Genomic DNA, 20245 nt, shown 5'->3' with positions numbered 1-20245 from the left:
CCATGGATGCAATCCTGGAGAAGAGGTCTGTAACACCTGTTGATATTCATCAAAAACCTCCTCCAAGCTCTAGAGTGGTCTATCCCTACATGCGAGAAGTCAAGCAAAGGGGCCATGGATGATCAAGGAGTTCTTGACAAAATTCAAACATTAAAAAGAAAGCATGCAAAAGGTGGAAGGTTGCTTTGAGAGATCATTTCTCTCCATCATCGGAGTTACTAAAAATCCAGCCGGGCACAGCCCTGAGCAACCTGCTACAATTGCACATGCTTTGAGCAAAGGGGTAGATTAGATGATCTCCAGAGGTTCCTCACACCTTTAAGGAATTTCCGTGATTCTGTGAGTCTGCTGTTCGCCCACACCCCACCCCCACTCCCACCCCTAGTGCCTGGGCACCTTACTTTTGGCTAACATGAACTCCCTCCTGCCACAGCGCACAGCTCTTAGGAAGAAAGTACAAGGCAACCACTCTTGCAAATTAAAATTTAGGCTGCCTCCCTTTACAAAGGCAAAGGGGGGTTAAGTGGTGGGCAGCCTTCCTTCACACAGGATCCTAGAGATGTGAGCATAGTTTCGCATGGAGGAAGACTGAAAATTGATTTCTTCTTCTGCCTAGGGATCACAGGGATTCAACTTTCCTATCACTTCCAGACTTTTGTCAGGTGAGGACTTTCAGGAGTGCTCTGCTGGAAGTGAACCACAGTGCAAAAAATAGGGAACTGAAGAGAAAACCTCTTTGCAGAAGTCCAGTCACTCAGAGCAGCCAGCCAGGAGTGCAGAGACCTCATCACAGCCCATGTCCCTGTAAATGCATTTTACATTAACCTATTTCTAGCTCAGGTGTGTTCTGAAATAAAAAGACCGTGCAAATGCCCTTTTTAAGAAGCTCCTCTTTGGTATCTGAGGTCACACATGTTCTAGGAACAGCCACTAGGATGTGAGGCGGGATCCTGCTTGCTGGATCTCCCTCCCTGTGGGTACAGGCTGGGAGAGAAGTCACAAGCTGCTTTATGCGCTTGAAGAAACTTCCCAGTGAGAAAAAGGCCCAGAACCTCAACATTCTGGATATGCTATGGTAAATAAATAAATAATAATAATAATCAAGCTTCAGAGTTTAGCAGCCTCCAGTGCTGGGTGGCAGCTGATCAGGGATGTTCAGATATTGATTCAGTCACCCAACTCACATTTTTACTTCTTCATGTTCTTTTTCAGATCGAGTATCAGACACCTGAAAATTCAGGCACTCTTGCAGTCACATTGAGCACAGCTGGGTGCCTCATACAGCTTGTTCAAAGTCACCTAAGTCCATGCCAGAGCTAGAAATCAAATGTTATGGTGGAATCCCACCTGCGGCCCTGAGTCTTAAAAGCTGCTGTCTCTGTTAGAAGATTTTTTCTCACTGTCACACCCGTGAGAAAGCTGTCAAGGATAGCTGCAACCCACGGATGAGCTAAGATCTCCACCAGTACTTTCAGCAGAAGACATATCTTGTTACAGCTAAATTTCCTCAGGACAGTTTCACTCAAAGTTTTCTTGCTTGAGCTGACTCGGTGCTTTTGCATGAGATTTAAATCACTCTTTCTGGTCAGGATGTCAGGGAGAAGCAGAGATTGTTGTATTGCTGTTTTTGTCATTGTGGATGTGCACACAATGGACGGCTTTGATGAATTAAGAACTGTTACCCTATGGATATAAGGACCCTCATCACCTTCACTAAGAAATGTCCCTGCATCTGGTGCGGGTAGAACATAGATCCCACTCCATCCCTGCACCTTTCATGAGTCAAAACATCACACAAGCTGAACAGTTGTACAGATTTTCTATAAACTCCCCATGAGTTCTGATGTTATCTCATGTCTCTCTCTTGCAGACACTACATCTGTTCCTTTAGCAGTTGCTGGCAGACAAGACAAGCCCGGGTGCCAACTAATACTATATGATCTTCTGCTGAATCCATTTTCCACTTTTAAAACTAAATTACGGACCAGATCCTCATCAGATTTAATACAGCTAATGCCTATTAAGCAGCTGAGGGTCTGGCCTTGTACAGGGATTATTCCTCCTCACTCTTTGGAGCAAGAACACAACTGAAGAGTTAGATTTCGATCTGACCTGTGAAGTCAGTGAAAACATTGCTTTGTGTCTGATGCATCCATCATGAGAAATCATTAGTTTTCCAAAAAGCTACAGGAAAACGCACCATCCCCCCCCCCCAAAAAAAAAAAACCCACCCCAAAAACCAACAAAACAAAGGAAAGAAAGGTTGTAAAAGATACTATAAATCTTTTATTTCTTTTTAGTTACTATGCAATGCCCTTCATTTTGAAGGAAATGGTACAATCAATGATCTGTACTTCTTTCTCAGGAAAAGAAGATATTTGCACTAACAATTCAACGTTTACTGACAAAAGACAGCTTACAGAAAATGGTCATGATGGAAAAAAAATCATATTTTGTGATTACACCTGTTATTGTGGATGATTCCATGAAGTGTTACAAAGTCAGGAATTTCAAGTGTGCATTTAAAGAAAGCTTCTAATTCAATATTAATGCAAAAGAACCATCTAAACCACCAGTGTTTGAAGTCACCTGATTTCTTTCTATCCACAGTTTAAAAAGAAAGTCTAATGTGAAAGTCTAAGCCCATTATACAATACACCTGGCCTTATCACTGCACATTGATTATAAGAGTAGTCAACACATACTCAATGAAAAGTAGATTCCTTACAAATAGAAACTGCTGTTGGAAACAACGTATTCCCTACCTCTACTTAGTTACTAGTCTCTGACCCATTATATAAAATTAAAATTTTGCTTTCAAGAAAATATTTGTTCCTACATGGCTGTTAGAATTATGGTTGGTGCTGTTAATTGTCAGAAAAGCACAGGTGAGAAACCACTCGACAACACACTTCACGCACCCAAGGACAGACCTTTGGTAAAGCTTAACCAAAGGAAAAGAGAAAAAGAAAACCACCATTACATTCAAAATCTGAAATATATTCATCACCTAATATTACCTACTTTAGTACTGAGTGTGGAATATGGAATTTAAATGACAAAACTTAAGAAGTTTGCTTAAGGTTTCATTTATACAAAACAGTTGAAAGTTTACTTCCATAGTCTAGGATCCTTCAGTCTGAAGAATATAGTTTTCCAAGTAATAAAATATATTTTTTCAATTAGCTTTGGGGTATCTTCCCTGCCTACCCTAGAGCTGCCTACTACACTGGCCAAGTGAGCTCTAGAGAGCTGCTGTAATCAATACTTTGCATTCATGCAGAATCAGGGATAACTTGAAATCGTCTTGAGTTTATGTCCTTGTTCACTGCCATGGAAGGCAAATGTCTAAATTGTATTTTTAAAATTACTTAATCAAGGACTAATTGTCAATTTCACTATAAAGCCTTTTCCAAGACATTGTTTGCATCAAACACACCAATACTCTGGGGAAATAAGAGCGCTTATCTACATTTCCTAGCTGGAGCTACATCTGCACATCTGGGGCTCAGTCTCGCCAGCCTTAACACGTGCATAATGATATTCACAGCAGTCATCCTATCAGTAGTGGTAGGTATGCCCAAATGAGTAAATTCATATAGATGATAAAGTGTTTGCACAATCAAAGGGCTTTTAAAACAAATTATATTAACCTTAGATGTTAAAAATGCAAGGGGAAGTTCAAGCATGACAAGACAAAGATACCAGCCTGCAGCACGGTCATCAGCTTAGTTTACAGCTGCTGCATAATACACCTCTCACTGAATCAGTGCAGCTCCTGGATTTCCAGGGGGAAACTGAGGCCAAAGTTTGGGCTGGATTCCACATCCCTGTTTGGACAAGAGGCCCTTTGAGAAACAGCTTTCACAGCACTACTTGTTCTCCCCCAGCGATTATGCAACCTCACCAGGCTCCCACCAGAGACCTCAGATTGAAATTCCAGGCTCTTATTCACAAAGAGATGTAAATACACACTTAACTTCCAGCACGTGAATAGTCTTACTGATTTTCAAGTGGCTCAAGGTAGGGTCTACCCACAACTTCAAACTTCAGTATAGGCTTAGGACCTTTGCTGAACCAGAAGTTCTGCAGAAGGATCACACATGAATTTTTATATGTTAAAGATGCAGCTGCAAAGAACACTTTTATCTGTTCTTACTCTCTCTCTTTTGTGATCTACACAAAAGTCTTGAAGTAGACGCACAAAGAAGTCTGTTTTCCTGGGAGATCTTTTTCTTTAAAATTAAGCTCTAGAAATCCCAGCCTAGTCTGCAGACAGTAACTGAGTAAAGTAAAGCAAAGACAAGAAACTAAGTCTTCGTGATGTGCTTCTACAGCAGCTCCTGTTCTCACATCCAGCTCATTACAGGTCATGGCTTTAAAACTAGACTGCTTAGAAATATTTGCAGTGGTGTTTAGTAGCACCTATTAAATAACACTGCCTAATCAACAGGCAGGGAAAAAGGACCTGCATGTTAAAGATTCACAGCTGCATCTTTATCTGCTGGAACAAGAAATCCCTGCATAGAGGCAGCCCTCCTCCAGACCAAATACAAAAATTCCAGGCTTTCCGCCCACCCCCCCCTTCTACTTTTACACATAAGGGAATGCCAGGAGACTGAATAAAACCCCAAACATAGCTTGCAGAGAGATTTCAAGATTCCAAATATTTATGTTTTAAATTCTGAACACCTGTATCCCAGGTGTCAGAGAGGCATATACATTTTCTAACACAGCATAACACATGCCAGGCTCTGCCTTGCTGTGAGGCAAGCTCCCTACCTTCACTCTCGCTCCCAGCAAGGCAGGGCAAGCTCTCAGATTCTCTGCTAAGGCCCTCTGCCTGTGTGGGAATTTATCCCAAAAGGCATGACCAGTACAGGGAAGCACAAAGATCGGCACAAGACACGACTTCAGTTGGTCAAAGCGGCTTTGCTCTCCATTCCCAAGCAGATTTGGTCCTTTTTATTTAACAAAAAAACGTGGAAAAGAACAGAAAACAAAGCCCAGACCAGGCAGGGTATCTCAGAAGGAGAGAAATGGCTAAGTGTCATAGTTCTGATGTTTCAGACACAAGGGAAAAATATTTTCACAACTAGTTTACTGTTTAGTACCCTGTGGGTACATAATATTTGACATTTATAGCAGTTTCTATACTTTATGACCTAGAATATACTTTAGATCACTAATGAAAAATAAACCCATTTAGAGGACTGGAAAATAATGTGCATAACAACTTACTTTCAAAAGCGAAGTTATGAAGTGATTAACTTTTTTTAACTTTCAAAAATATCTGTAAGAAAATATTATTTTACATACCTATATTACACAGTGAAATAAACTTTGCTATGTACAAGGTTTCAGTATGAAAGAAACCACAGCCAGACATTTACTCATGGTCTAGATAATCTCAGTTGTCTCGTATCAGCTAGTACAACAGAGAGACTCTCCTTCACTCTTTTTTGGACTATTTCAGTGATAATTTCAGCTTTTAGGTGTTACTAGTAGTTGTATAAAACATGTGTGCAGACATTCACATATTAACCCTATTACAGTTAGGTATGGGTAGTTATGCTATCAAAGCAAGGTTGCACATCTTGACAACCACAGTAACTTGAGTATAACCCAATTGCATATTGAGGGGAAAAAAACCCAACACCATAAACCCCCACATAGTGCAGACACCTGAGCTATAGCATTCTAAGGGAGCTTGGTATTAAAACTCTCCATTGCATCTGGGTATTTCACAGCTCAAAATGAGAGCATGGGAGTCATTAAGCAAACAGTATATGGTGTATTTGCATAACTATAAAAATTATTTTCCCTCCTGAAGTGAGGATGAAGTAGTCTTTCACAGCTTTTTTCCTAGCTTGCATATTTTAGGCAGAAAACGCACCACCACAACCTATTTGGATCCCATTGGCAGCGTCGCTTTGTGTAGTTATAACTAATCAAAAGCTGGTACCTAGCTATTCTTAAAAGACAAACTTTGCTCCCATCTCGGGGGGTCTCGGGGGTGGAAAGGACGTGGAGTACTTTGCTATTTGTGGTGTAACTGTAAACAGCTGCCGGGAAGACTGCATTAACTACGGTTCAAGTTTACACCACACTGTTAGTTTCCATTATTTAAATGAACTCGAGCTTATCTTCAAGTTCATCTCATCACTATTGTCCTTCAAGAGGAAGGAATTTTGCATTAGAAGTGTCTGCTCACACACTTCAGATCCCAGGACAAAGATCTGACAGTGCTGCCTGTGTGGGAGACCAGTTCAACAGCTGAAAACAAGTTCAGGGAATATTCAAGGCAGGCAGCACCGCACTCCCCCTCCCCTCCCCTCCCGTTTAATGAGGGAATTGCACAACTTTGGAGGCATGTCCTCTCCTTTTCTCTAATGCTATAGCTCAGCTGCATACCATAAAAATCAGCAAAAAAGGAGACATGAAATCCCTAATGAAGAGGAAATTGCTTTGCGGTAAGGAAGGGAAAAAAAAAAAACCCACCCAGAACCCCCAGCCTGCAATGCCTTCCAGCCTCAGCTCCTTCCCATCCCTTCCCAGTCACAGCTGTGTTTACTGTGGTGCAGAACCTGTGGCAGGCTCGTGCTAGGAGCGCCCAGCCAAGAGGCCACCCTCTCGAGGGACAGCTTACTCAAGAGATACTCTTGCACAAGAGCAACCTCCTTCCAAACTGCCTCACTGTGTATCACAGACTTAACCAGGAGCTCTGCCATTTGATTTAAGAGAAGCCCGGCAGCCTGTAATGAGCACTGGCGTAGCTCAGTATCTGCCTGTAAGAGGCCCAGCATACACCAGTGTGCAGACTCCTTAATCAGGGTTGCAAACTTCCTCCTTCTCTGGGACCTGTCAGCAATAGAAACATCTTGTATCCTCAGAACCACACACCAACAGCAAAGGACGAAGTCCCCCAGCCCACATGCAAGTTCCTATCAATTAAGGTGGCACCAGGCACATCAACCCCATTTTATTGAAATTAGTGGAGATTTCCCCCTTACACCTTCTTGTGGGGCTGGCTACCAACCCACAAAGCCTTGCACCAGGCAAGCAAGCAGCTTGTTGCAATACCAACAGGAGCCACAACTGAAGAGAAACAGGGGCAGAGAAGGGAAAACAGTTATCTTCATGCTTCTGAGCTACCAACTAGTCATGAACTCAGAGCTACATGGTCATGTCCTGAAAGTTGTTGGCTCTTTCTTAATAGTATTAAATACTCTTAACTTCTGTGATAAATAGATGTCAAAGGCATTTAGCATCTTGTAGGGTCAGGCCTACTAGCAGATGGTTGAGGGAAAGGCTATGCAGTGAGGCAGGGAAAGAAGTGGAGAGGGGTAGAATTGCCCTGAGTTTTATCCTCTACAAATAAGTCAGGGGTTTTACCATCGAGCACTGAAGGAGTTAAGCACTAAAGCGCAGACACTTAATCAGCTTTCCCCCCCTTCCTTTCACATGTGATGGGAATGAAGCTGCACCGAAGTGGCCCAAAGGGCTTATAACAGCTCAATTTCGCAGCCTTCAGCTTTAATCCCCATCACCCAGGCTAAGCAGCATGGTGGTGCTGAGGCCACTACTCCACAACAGTCTGAGCACCTGGATGATGATGATGATGGTCTTCCTCCTCCTCTTCCTCCTCCTCTGCAGCCTGCAGGTGGCTGGAGAGCTCCTGGATCACCGCAGCCCTACCAATCTGGTCATTTCTCCTCTTCTCCATAATCAGATCCTCCAGGCTCTGAAACTCCAGCGTGTGGCTGCGCTTGTCACCCAGCCGGATCTGCAATCGGTAGGGCTGCTTGCCTATGCGCAGCTCCCCGCCGATTTTAAACTCCCTCTTGCCATACCGGCACCAGGCAGCGAAACACTCAGAGTTTCTCCAGCTCAAGTCCCGGTCCTTGCAACCCACCTGCTCCAGGGCATTGCGCACCACCACGGCTGGGCTGAGGGGTTTGTAGCGGTACAGCTGGTTGGCAATGCGGCCCCGTCTGCCCTGGCTGGCATCGGTGAGGAAGCTGTTCACCACCTCCAGCCTATGTAGGTGCACAACTTGAAAATCCCCGACATAGACCACCCAGTGTGGATACTGGGCCTGGCACACAAACTCCACCAGGTCACCTGGTTTGCACCTATTCAGCAGATTCTCCGGGGTGTAGGTGCTCAGATGCCCCCCACCTCCTTCATCACCCTCCTCTGGCAGTCCATCCTCCTCAGAAAAGCTCTTCTGGTAAATACACTCATCCCGGTAATAGACCGAGCACTCCACCTCGTGCAGCTGGGGATCGTAGGGCTGCAGGGCTGGGTGCTCACCCCCCAGGTCATGCACCGAATCCTGCTGCTGCTCCAGCTCATCATCATCATTCGAAAAGATGTAGGAGACCCCGATCCTGGGCCCTTCATCTCTGTCCATACCTGTCGGGTCGGCCGTGGGAACTTCCTTGTAGTTCAGATGGGTCAGCTTCTCCACCTGGTTCCCCATGCCCGCTGCAACGACAGACACACGCACCGCGGGGCCGTGAAGGCAGGCAGGGGGTGAGCGGCTGCCGGGCTGGCACCGCACGGCCCCCCCTCCACCCGCACCCCACCTCTCCCCGCTGCAACACAGCCCCTGGAGAGCCCCCCGGGGCTGCAGGCACCCCTGGGGGAGGGGCAGCGGCGGCCGCAGCGGGGTGCGGACCACCCTACCTGCACGGAGGGAGGCGAGGCGGCACCACCACCTGTTGGGCGGCAGCGAGGAGGAGGAGGAGGAGGAAGGCGCAGGAGCCGCCGGAGAGCGGGAAGGCACCGAGCCACCTGTTAGAGGGGGGGCTGCAAACGCCGGGGGAGGGCCGGAGGTCCGAGTCGGGAACGACCGAGTTGCGCGACCCGAGATCCAAAGGGGGCGCGCACCTGGGCGCCGCCACGCCGAGCCGTGCCGGGCCGGGCCGCGCCGCCGGCCGGGTGCGCCCCCACCCCCCCCCCGCACCCTCCCCCGACACCGGGCGGCTGCAAACTTACCCGGCGGGGCCGGCTGCGCGGCGCCGGGAGCGGCTCTAGGGCGAGCGGGGGGCGGCGCGGCTGCCGGGGGTGGGCGCGCAGCGCGGCTGGATCATGGCCCCGGCCCCGCGCGGCTCCGCGCTCCCCGCGCAGCAGCAGCGCCCGTGCGCCGCGCTGCCGGCACCGGGGCTGTGCAGAAGCGCCGGAGAGGCACGGCCGAGGGGAGGGAGGCTGGATCCGGCTGCGGACGCCCCGGCGAGGGCTCAGCCCCCAGCATTTAAAGAGGCAGCTCTTCTTTTTTTTTCCCCCCCTGCACCCCCCCCCCCCCCTTCTCCTCCACCCCTCCCTTACCTCCTCCCCGCACCTTTTTCCCTCTCCTCTCTCCTACATGCCAAGCGCTTTGCTCCCCGCCGAGGCTGATTTGCCGGCGGAGGTCGGGCGGCGGGGCTCTCGGCGCCGCGGCTGCAACGCTCTTCGCGGCGCCTGGCAGCGGGAGCGGGTGTGCAACACGCTCACGCACAAACTCGCTCACACGCGGCCCCTTTAAGGGAACGGTGGCTTAAGACAGCCCAACCCGGCGGTTTGGTCAGGGGGGAGCCGCTGGGAGACGGAGTTTGACCGGGATAGCACCGAGAGACGGTGCAAAGCCCCGGTGCGGGGCCGTGGGAATCACCCTGCTGCAGCCCCGGGGCGCGGAGGAGGTCGCAGCTGCCCACGGGCAAGCGCTCCCCGGGCAAGCGCTCTCCGCGCAGCCCCTCTCCGCGCAGCCCCCGCGGGGGCGCCGGGAGGTGCCTCCCCGGGGCCGCCAACAATAACAGGGAAGTTGTAAAGCGAACAAAATCAAAGAGCCCGGCTCTCCCGGGTTGACTTAGTGCCTTCGATTCCTCCATGAGCGGAGCGTGTAATTACTTTTATTAATTTCTTTTCTTTCCTACTCCAAGAGATCGTTCTCTTTTTCAATATAGAAGATTATGATTCTTTCCCCATGGAAAGGCATTATCAGAACTGGTGGGAATATTTTTCTTTCTGTGTTTTGGAGAATGCAAACCAATATTTTGCTTTTCCATTAATGTCTAGTTAGTCTGCTAGGTGGGTTTATTATTCGTCCTATTTTAACATGCACTGGTAAGTTCATGCTGTTAGAATAGACTAGAGAGATAATTTATGGGAGCTAGGAGTAATGTCTTTAATTTTGTCTCATATATTCATTCCCATTGTCTGTTGTCTCGTAATTTATAAACCCAACTGCACGCTGCTGCTTTGAGGATTCACTTAACAGCAGCAACTGAAGGAACAAATATGGTGTTACTGGGGTGCTGGGCACTGACCACAGAATCAGAGAATGCCGTTTCCATCAGATTATACGCCTCTGTGGTTTCAAATACAAACCTGCCCTTTGGGGTGGGGAGAACTGCTGCCGCTGGGGCTGAGATGCAAGCCCTGCTCTGCTTGGGATGATGGGGCAGTTGCAAGCAATTGCAGCAGGTGACAGGCAGCTGGATCAGGACCTTTTTGTTTTGAATTCACCTGGTGACTGTGTCTATGGGAGCATTTTAGAGAACTGAAAACGACAGCAGGGGTGTGCTTTTGAAATTAATCTCCCAAACACCCACCCCCAGTGCACACACACACACACTTCGGTTTGCATCCCGATGCGGTTTCAAACAGCGCAGACACATTCCTCTCACATTCAGCCAGACTAGATGTACTGCAGCTGCAGGACTGGACCAAGGCTAGTTGAGCAAACCTCCAAAATGTGTTTAATGTAGATGACATTTTTCAGCACTGCCTGTTTCACTCTACCATTCCTCTCCTCTATAGCTGCTGTTGGACAAAAGACGGCCCCGCTTCACAGTCAGAGCTTGGTGAAATGGTTTCAGCAATTAAGGATGGGCATGTGTAAAGGTGAGAATATCCTAAAAGGAGAAGCTAGACTGAACATAGAAGTGACCTTTTCATGTTCACCCATTTGTACTGGAAGCTGTGTCTCGATGCCATACCTTAATATCTTTGGAGCAGTTATATTTATTTCTTGGCTGAAATGGTTTGGCAGCCCTACATTGAAAGCCAAGTTTTCCTTTGAATCCATTGCAATGTATGGAAAGTTGGGTCTGTGGAGGTGTAGATACTGACTATTGCTCAGAGGAGTCTCTTGTGTGTGCATGCACATCCACACATATTTGCAACTCTCTATCTTGTTCTCTCATTTTTTCCTGTCTGCTTTAACTCACCCCAGTGCTTAATTTTCTGCACCTTGTCAGCTGCTTTGATCTCTTTGATCTCTTTGAATTTCCTTTCAATGGCTGCTCCTCAGAATCCACATGCTCTGATCAATGGCTGCTTTCTAGGATCAGAAACCATTGGTGAGTATTTTTGTCTCTTAAAACACGTACATAATGGCATACTGCACATAAGGCATTGGGTAGAAAACCCACGAAGGACTTGCGGTGCCAATATATCACCTGGGCTGCTGCCTAAAATGATGACGCTTAAAACTTCTGTGTGCTTAACCTCTAAGCCTCAAAGCAGCTAACTCCACAGGCACAAGGAATGGGGGCTGGTGCCAGTGACATGCTATATCAGTGACTATGCTTTTTGAGAGAGCATTGACCTCTTGCATAGCTTTGCTTTTTTTTTTTTTTTTTTTTTTTTTTTTCTTTTTAAAAAAAAAAAAAGGGACTTTGGTGCTTATCTACTAAAGATAATCCAGTCTGTGGGTATGGAGTGACCAGAGGACTGGTTGCGCAGGTGCTGAGCTGGGAGCCCACACTGCAGCAGGACAGTTGAAGACACGCCTCTGACCTCGCTATCAGAGGCTCCTCAATTAGGTGACTCCTTGCTCAGTGTGCTGACATTTGTTATCCAGTTTTGAGTTATTAGGTCTGTGCACATGTCACAGAGGGAACGCTATGGATACCACAGTTACAGCTGGGCTTGAACGCTTACAAAAGTCAACAAGGATGCCCACACTATTAAATACAGTACCTCCCTGAGGTCACTCCCAGGTCCCAGTCACTTGCTCATCCAGATTGCACAAGTATTTGTTCCTTGTAGATTCTCTTTTGGAGTGAAAACTCCACCCCAGACAAAACCCAGGTGTGGTTATGAAGCTCGTTCGCTCCAGGCAATGCCTCCATCAGAGTCCCAACAAAGACAGCGAGGAAGCAGGGGTAAATCTACATGAGTTCTGGCTCCCTCTGCTCTACACAGCTCTCCTAACACTTTCACAGCTGAGTTTTCAGGTCCATATGCTCTCAATCTATTGTTGAGTGCAGCAACACACAGTTTCACATCATAAAGATACTATTCTAGTGTGTTACAACATGGCTTGTAGGATATTTGAGATGCTTGAAACTTTGATTGCCCATAACACACACTCTAAATGGTAATTTCTCTTTCAAGGCCAAAAACACCACCATGTTGCAGAGCCTTCTGGAAACCCAAAGCTGCTTGGCTGTGTAGTCCAACTATGTATACAGACCAGAGAGGGGACTTTATCTCTTGACTTAGAGACTGTGGACCACCTATGGAGCAGGTGTGTTTATTAGTCTATCTGACTATGTAGCTGATGTGATCCAGGGACCTTTGTAGTGCTAGCTCTTGTTGCTTTAAACTGAAGCTCTCAAGTTTTGAGAATTAGGTGTCGAAGTTATTTTGTTGTCCTGATACTATAACATCTTGTTGCTCCAGTGCTCTTGTCCTTAATCTTACATACATCTTTCATCCAGAGATTAAAAAGGTGGTGTTGATTTGAAATCACAATTCATCCTTACTTGGATGTGAAATGCTGTGTTCCTACTGTTATTAAGAGACATCCAGGATGAGAAGGAATGTCTTGTTGCTATATATTTATATTTTTTCTTAGAAAGCAACACTTCTGAGTAACACAAAGTTTAGTGTCATGTTCTGTAAGCACATTGTGTTTCACTGGTATTCAGCCAGCTGATGGCTAAGGCACCCTTGAATTATTTAATAGCTTCCATTTCTTTTTTCAGTAGAGTTTTATGAGAACTGAGATAAGCTGTGCTCCATTAGGAATGTAAGCACTCTACATCATAGACCTAGCAAACTAGAGTGCTTCAACACCATGTTGGAATTAGGGGCACTGGAGAAATAAACCACTTCCTAGTGAAGTCCGTGCAAATTCTTCCATGGAGTTCTGTAGAAATCGACAATGTCCTTAATTAAGGGAGATGTGTGGCCTGAATGCTCCTTGGTGGATTGTGTCCTTCCATGACAACCATGGCTAAGTCCACCAAGGAAATTTAGATTCAGAATTGTAACATTTCGTCTGTTGCTTCTTTGTCCTCCAGTGGAAGCTGCATCCCCGAGACAGGCACCAGTCCCTGTGAAGTCAGGAACGCCACCTAAAATGACGTTCATCAAAGCTGGCGTGCCTGGGGTAGCTGGTGGGGAATAGGACAGAGAGTTAGCATCCTGACAGCTGTTGGAATATGGTAGTTCCTTTCACTCATGTTGCACAGCCTAATATGCTCCCAAGGTTAAGTGCTTTAATGAGGTTGGCTGTTGCTCACACACAAGAGGAAATGGTGCCACGACAGTTAATAAAAAGCATGAATATTTCAGATTGCTTCCTTGGTGTATGAAAGACCAAGGTTGAAGTCTCTCATCTCACTGAAGGAACTTGAACCAATATCTCCCAGGAGAGTACTGAAACCCACTAGACTGTAGGCTATTTTTGAGCAACTCGTGCTCTCTCTGTCCCACTGAAACTGTTCAGCTTTGTATGGGCTCATTAAATACCCATTCAGTCATTTGGAAAAAAAAGAAAAGAATGACAACGGCTCTTAGATCAGATGCAGGAAGGAGATGAGAGTGCTTTGAGGTCCTCTCTAATGAATATTCAGATGTCTCACAATCATGCAGTATCTTCATCAGAAGTCATTCAGACAGACCCACCAGGAAAATCTGAAAGTTTAGCTTTTAGGATGTGCTCATGGAAAAGTTTTGTTCATGTCTGCTCAGGAGGAGATTGAGCCTCCGGGTCTCACGTATCCTGCATGACTGGTGTAACCCAGATGCTATTAGATATCAGCTCCTCTTGATTTCTGTTGTGTTAGAGCCGTACTGATACCTCTGTTGGACCAGGCCTCATGAGGTGGCCTAGGCAGGGACACAGCTACTTTGTGACTTGGGTTTGGGCTTATGTGTGAAATAATCATGGAGCCATCACTACTTGCTCGTTCTGCTTGTATCTTCAAGAGAAATATTGGGAATTCAGATAACCAGAAAATTTATATGCCTCAAAATGTTGACAAATATAATGAGAATCTTGGTATTTCTAAAACCTGAGATTCATAATATTTGGCATGAGAGATATAATGAGCCTCTGGTGTCAGGAAGGTTCTATCTGCATTTAGTCTATAAGCCTTTGATGACACCAACAAAAGACTAATGACTATGCACTTCAGAACATAACATTTTTAGTATTCCATAATTGGTATTCCATATGGTGTGGCATGGCCCATCATATATTCAGGACCTGCAAGTGAGGTGTACTGCAGATCAGAGAGAGACCCACATCTTGAGAAAAAAGCGTGGAAATTCTAAGTACCATGTTTATCACATCAGCAACCTGTTTTTTCTAAAGCTCTCACTGGAAGCTTACGGCTCTGTTAACTACTTTTAGCATTGTAATTTGTGACTAAATGTGATCCGTGGCAAAATAAATCGCCGAGATTGCCAAAGCCACAGAGTTTTTGACTGAGGCATCCCAGCTGTATCTCAGAAGAAGCTCTTCCACTGTAAGATTTTAATAGGTGCATTCCAACAAATGAAAATGAAGCAATTCATGTCAGTAGAGGCCTGGATTCTTAGGAATTGCTATCAAACTGACGAGAGCAGCAGGCAAAGCTTAATTAAAATGCAGTCTGGTTTGGTTTTTTTTTTCCAGAAAACAGCAACTATATTTCAAACATAATTTAACAAGGAAGGAGGTACAGCACATGCATCTTTCCAGCATGAGAACTACTAGTCCCTTGCATCTCTTCTCATTCTCTTGTGCTGAGCTTCTCCCCCAGAAGCTCCTCCTTTAATGTGTCTTTTAGCAAGTCACTGGGCTGCTGGCCGCCTTGGTAGCACAGTGGGTCCTTTTGTATGCAGCTAGGAAAGGGTGGGACTGCTTTGTTCAGTGGAGAAGCTCATGATGATTGCTGCTGGTGTGCATTACCTAAGCAGAAGCCACTAGTGAAGGGAAGGAGTCTTTTCTTTGGTGATTGCCATGCTGCTAACAAAACATTTAAGTATTAAAAGCGGTGCAAGGTAAATATATCTCACTCCAGCAAATCTATGACGTGACTACAGGTTACCTAGAGAAGCTGTGGATGCCCCATCCCTGGAAGTGCTCAAGGCCAGGCTGGATGGGGCTCTGAGCAACCTGGTCTAGTGGAAGGTGTCCCTGCCCATGGCAGGAGGAGTGGAACTAGATGATCTTTAAGGTCCCTTCCAACACAAACCATTCTATGATTCTGTGATTCAATGACTATGTGCTCATGCTTCCATTTTAAATGGGGAGGAAAAGAGGAACCAGCAGGCAAAGTGGCTCCTTGTGTGATGCCAGTAGTGTCTGTGCCAGAATATGAAGCTGATCATGTCAGAACATGATGGCCATCTGCAAAGTGGTTGCAAAGCTGGAGATCTATGGGGTCTGCTGTCTTTATCCCACCTTTAAGTGCTTGCTGATTGGACTCGTAAGTACTTGCCACAGCTGCTCCACACATCCATCTCCTCAGGTCCATGGCAGAGTAGAAGAGCAGGTGTTGGGCAGGTAATCCACCTTGTCATTCACCCATTATACTGGGAAAGAAGTTAGTATTTTTCTTCCCCCAGTCAATGGAAAGCCAACAGAGATACAAAGCCTCAAACCATGTGTGAAGGGTATATTCAGGGCTTTCTGCTGGACCTGTTCTAAATCCAGCAGAGCAGGACTGATCCCCTTGCTGGTCTCAGTTGCTGAGGCTGCAGTGCTACAGGGGGAGCAGCTGTGGGGTTTGTACACAGCCACCTGCACCGGGGAATGTCTTGGGCTCACCTGGTTCACAGTGTGTGGGTGTAGGGTGGAAAGGGAACGGTGCACAGCTTGTCCTCCGTGTGGGGCTCTCACAAGCTTCATGCCACATTTCTTATCACCCACAGCCCTCACCACAGATGGATGCACAGAGTGAACCTGTATCTTCCCCAGGTCTGTTTGGGGTGTGCCTATGGGATGGCGATTTGCTGAGCAAGACAAGGAGGGAACAGGCAGCTGAAGGATCTGATCTGGGGTGTTAGCGTTGAGGCAGGGCTTGAAGAAGCTCATGGGCTGGACGTTACATCAGTCTGAGGCAGCTTCGCACACACCACCCAGCAGACTGAGGCATGAGCAAAGTTGTTCAGAGCAGTACGACACCCTTGAGAGCACCGAGGGTGCTTTAGCAATGAATTTGAACTTCTAAAGAAATGAAATGTGGGGATCTATGCTTTCAGGTCTGTCATCTCCATTTGTGAATAGAAGCTACTCCTGCCTGTTGCACTGAAATGCTGCAAAGATAAATAAACTCATTAAGGTCCTGAGATGCTCAGAGTGCCTGCTAATAAGGCCCATGGAGACAGAGAGGAAAATCGCTAGGTAAGTGCTATGTTTTTCCAGGTAGTAGTAGTGTCTGAATTTGAATCAGCCTGCTGATGTCCACAGTGCTCAAGGAGGTCCTTCACTCCTTACCTGGGCCTGCCTCTGGAAATGATGTGCACCAAACTACCTGCAGCGTGTGTGCCAGACACCTTCCATGGAGGTGAATTTTGGTTGGCTGCAAGCATCCCTCTCCCGTAACTCACTAATGATGCAGCTGAGACCTCGGAGGCTGCAGGGGACCCACTGAGCCTAGACAGGCTGAAGTCACTCCCACGGATTCGTTCATTACTGCCTGCAACCAAGGACCATTTTCTACCTTGGTTAAATGCACGCCTTGAGACAGCCTGCTCAGCTTTGTAGGCAAATGACAGATATGGTGGCTGCTGTGTTAAACAATTCCTGCCCATTTGCAGAAGGCACATGAGCATGAGGAGATGCCAGTGTGCTTCTTGTTTAAGAAAGCATCGATATTATCCTTGTCTTCCACTAAGCCCTTTCTGTTAGTGCCTGTGGGAGAGGAGCAAGGAGCAGATAGTTATTCCTTCAGTCCTGTGAACTAGTTAGATGAAAATCATATCCCTAGTAGAATCTACTGTCAAGGGAGCTTCTGGCCTGCTGGATGGCACTGCTGGGTTGGATTTATAAAGTGCTCTCTGGATAACGATGTGTGTGCTCATAATAATGACTTTAATACCTGTTACAACAGACAGCTGTGTGTGTTTGCCTTTCTGGAGACATATGTTCTCCTGCCTGCTTATGTGGGTTGATTCCAACTGGGGAAAGAGGACAGAGTGAGCAATGTGCTTTTCATTGCTATTTCATGGCCTCTTTTTTTTTTCCTCCTTTCCCTCCCTCCCCTCCTTCCTTCCCTGGGCAGTCTGCTAGGCTGGAGTCTGACTGATCACATCAGCTGCTGTGGGGAAGCCCCTTGGCCATTCCAGTTTGCTGGCTTCTCTCAACTCAGCAGCACTCAGGGCAGTTTGATGATGCTTTCCATCCTCACATGTGATACCAGCTGCAGACTGGGCTTGATGCTCATGCTTCTAGGCAGCACTTAATTTCAGACAGTCCCTGTATATGTTAAAGTTGTCGGCTCCACACCAAATCCCTTTTCTTGGCTCTTTCTGTGCAGCATGGTGTTCTCTTGCTCTGATTTAAGTGTTTGATGCTTCCACATGAAGGAGATAACAGCATGAGCAAAGCTGTGGGTAAAGATAAATCATCTGTAGGGGAAAATATGAACACTCTATTTTTTGGAAAGCAGCAAGGACATCATGCCAAAGGACAAAACCACTTACTGTAGTAAGTGTCTGCAACAATCAGCTTAAATCTCCACTGCCTCAAATTCAAAGTGATTTCAATGCAAAACTATTTTGCAATGCAGCTTTTGTGTTTGAATGAGCCATATAAAGACACTCTTCTAAGGAAGATGCAGATTCCCATTTTTCACCTGGAATGTCCTTCATTTTTTGTTTTAAACTAAATCCAATTTGTAGTAGACCTGCTTTGCACAGTGTTGGATAAGATGACCTCTGCAGGTCTTTTTCAGCTCAAATTACGATTCTATGATTCTCACAGGACACAGGAGATCTGCTTATTAATAATGCCTACTAGATCCAGTGAATCCAATATACAACTTCTTTCAACTCCATCCTGGAGTCTGATTCAGTAAGAACTAGATAAAATCTTCTGCTTGATTTGAAACTCCATGAAGAAATAAAACCCCTGAAGGCTCTCCTTGCCTAAATATTAAGTTCTGATTTTCCTGGACTTCAAAGGCAGAAACACTTTTCTGCCTGGAAATATCTCTGCTATGGATGCTTGAGAAAATAATTTTTCTTATCCTTGCAGATATATTGGGCTGTCTGAACAGATGGCAAATCACAGAAATGCTTCCCTGATTCTCCCCCAGCTGTCTGTACTTCACAGGGCTGTGTGTGCACTCTGTCCGTGGTGAATAGCACCCTCTTAGTTACTTTGCAGTGGTACCCAGGGGACCTTGTCACTGCCCCATGATGGGACTGACAGGCTTGAACAGTGATGTTCTTCTTCCAGTCAAAGGTTTCATGAATTCCCTTCCCCATTAGAAATTCTGATACATTAGTACTGATGGGCTGAAGTCTGAAAGCCAAGCTCAAAACAGTACTAAAGTAACTGCAGCATCAGGTCTTATGGAAGATATACCTTACAAATACCAATTATATGCATACCTTAAGGCCAGAGGTTGCCTCCCTTCTTTACTGATCTAAACAGGACTGTGGGAAAGTGCTACTCTTGTAAGCCAGGCTGTGAGATCTTGGCTTTCAAGGAATGGGGTCTCTTTGGTACTGTTGTATTCAGCGCTCACGAGGAAGGGCAACTGGGTGGCCTCTTCCATGCTGGAATGAAGTCACTGTGTGGCCATGCATGTTTGGGTCCTCTAGGGTTCTTGGAGATAACCTTATTCATTCCACAAAAGAGGCTTTGAGAAGTTGATTGCTTAGGTTTTAACTTTTCCAAAAAGGTTTCTTTGTTAAAAGCGTCTGGTTGGAAATACCAAACCCTGTTGTTGCTAAGATTAAGGTATTTGTTTCTTAGAAATGGCTTATAAGCAGGAACCAGCACATGGTTTACTGCTTCTTTAGCCAAGTGGAGCGAAGGTGCTTCATGTAAATTGTGCTTCCAGTAGGATCAGTTATGCATGTGATTTTAATAATGGCTTTGGAGAAGGTGGTGTCAGATCTAAATTTTTTTTTTATTTGTAACTCGTATGGAAAAGAAAGAAAAGCAGTACTTACCACTAACATATTGGGGTTTTAGGCTGTTTTAAATGCAGATAGCAAAAACAGCTACTGTGTTTCAGTAAAATTTTAGAATGTGATTTATTTTTGCACACTAATGAAAAAATGCATCATGAGCAGATTTATGGGGTTTGCTTTTTTGGAACAGGATTTTTTCCCCTCTTTATTTCTGTGTTGTTTTTTTCCCCCAAGGTGAATGTCATAAGCAAAATAAAATCTAACTAATTAACTCAGTCTTAGGAAGATTGTAAATACCTGTCAGGAAACAGAAGATTTTTTGCTGTTGCTGGACAGTGACCTTATCTGTGACCTGGAAGGATCGTGCTTGTAGTTTGTGAATGAAGTCAGTAACTGTGCTGTGGTACTTCTGGCCCTATTATGAAATACACATCACAGATTGTGTCTAATTGCACATGGTGTTTTTATGACATCTGTAGCTACTGAGGCAAGACTCAGATGTCAGATATCAGCATTCTCACTGTAGTTAAATGCTGCTGCCATGTAATAGGTTCTGTTTATCTCTCCTCCAGCTTCCCAATTGCTGTGTCTTGGGTCAGTGCCCTAAGTTAATTTTTCGTAAATTCCTGACCGAAGTTATTAACTCTCTCCTTTAAAAAAAAAACAGAATGAATTAGTACTGCATTGTCTCTCATTCTGAGAAGCATAGCTGAGGCTTTTATCATTGCTGGGCTGACTTGTGCTGGGTTTCACCAGAAGGAAACTGGTGGAATTGCTTCAGTAGGGGGTATCCAGCCCTTTGTTTAAATGAAGAGAGGAGTCTTCTGCTGGTGTTCACAGAGGTTGTGAGATTGCTTTATCTCTTTGGAAACCTGGCAGAAGGTGGAACCATGAC

General features: G+C 45.7%; 1 protein-coding gene and 1 long non-coding RNA gene across 7 annotated transcripts in view; one reads left to right on the top strand and one right to left on the bottom strand.

Annotated features, from left to right (window-relative positions):
- Positions 1-2263: 2263 nt before the first annotated feature.
- LRATD2 (LRAT domain containing 2) lies at positions 2264-9473 on the bottom strand. Of its 3 annotated transcripts, none has more exons than XM_027792394.2 (2): positions 9334-9473; positions 2264-8490 (listed from the first exon to the last, which is right to left on the bottom strand). In XM_027792394.2, the coding sequence occupies exon 2, from the start codon at positions 8483-8485 to the stop codon at positions 7583-7585; it is 903 nt and encodes a 300-aa protein (XP_027648195.1). In that variant the 5' UTR covers positions 8486-8490; positions 9334-9473; the 3' UTR covers positions 2264-7582. The 3 variants fall into 3 exon arrangements, with proteins under 3 accessions (XP_027648195.1, XP_055655473.1, XP_027648196.1); XM_055799498.1 differs by lacking the exon at positions 9334-9473 and adding an exon at positions 9004-9267; XM_027792395.2 differs by lacking the exon at positions 9334-9473 and adding an exon at positions 8692-8951.
- A 193-nt stretch (positions 9474-9666) lies between these two features.
- Positions 9667-20245, top strand: part of LOC129784072 (uncharacterized) — a 33946-nt gene continuing 23367 nt past the window's right edge. The window contains exons 1-4 of one of the 4 annotated variants that reach the window (XR_008746443.1): positions 9667-10107; positions 10804-10887; positions 12385-12517; positions 16468-16609. This is a non-coding gene — a long non-coding RNA (uncharacterized LOC129784072). The remainder of the gene's footprint in view (positions 10108-10803; positions 10888-12384; positions 12518-16467; positions 16610-20245) is intronic. The other 3 variants (XR_008746445.1, XR_008746446.1, XR_008746444.1) reach the window with 3 other exon arrangements.

Source organism: Falco peregrinus, chromosome 3 (assembly GCF_023634155.1).
Source record: "Falco peregrinus isolate bFalPer1 chromosome 3, bFalPer1.pri, whole genome shotgun sequence".
Taxonomy (NCBI): Eukaryota; Metazoa; Chordata; class Aves; order Falconiformes; family Falconidae; genus Falco; species Falco peregrinus.
The sequence above is the reverse complement of the archived record's forward strand: the minus strand, read 5'-3'. Positions and strand labels throughout refer to the sequence as shown.

What these genes read in the sequence shown, in the direction of transcription:
- LRATD2 (XM_027792394.2), bottom strand. Translation starts at nt 8,485, where the DNA reads ATGGGGAACCAGGTGGAGAAGCTGACCCATCTGAACTACAAGGAAGTT.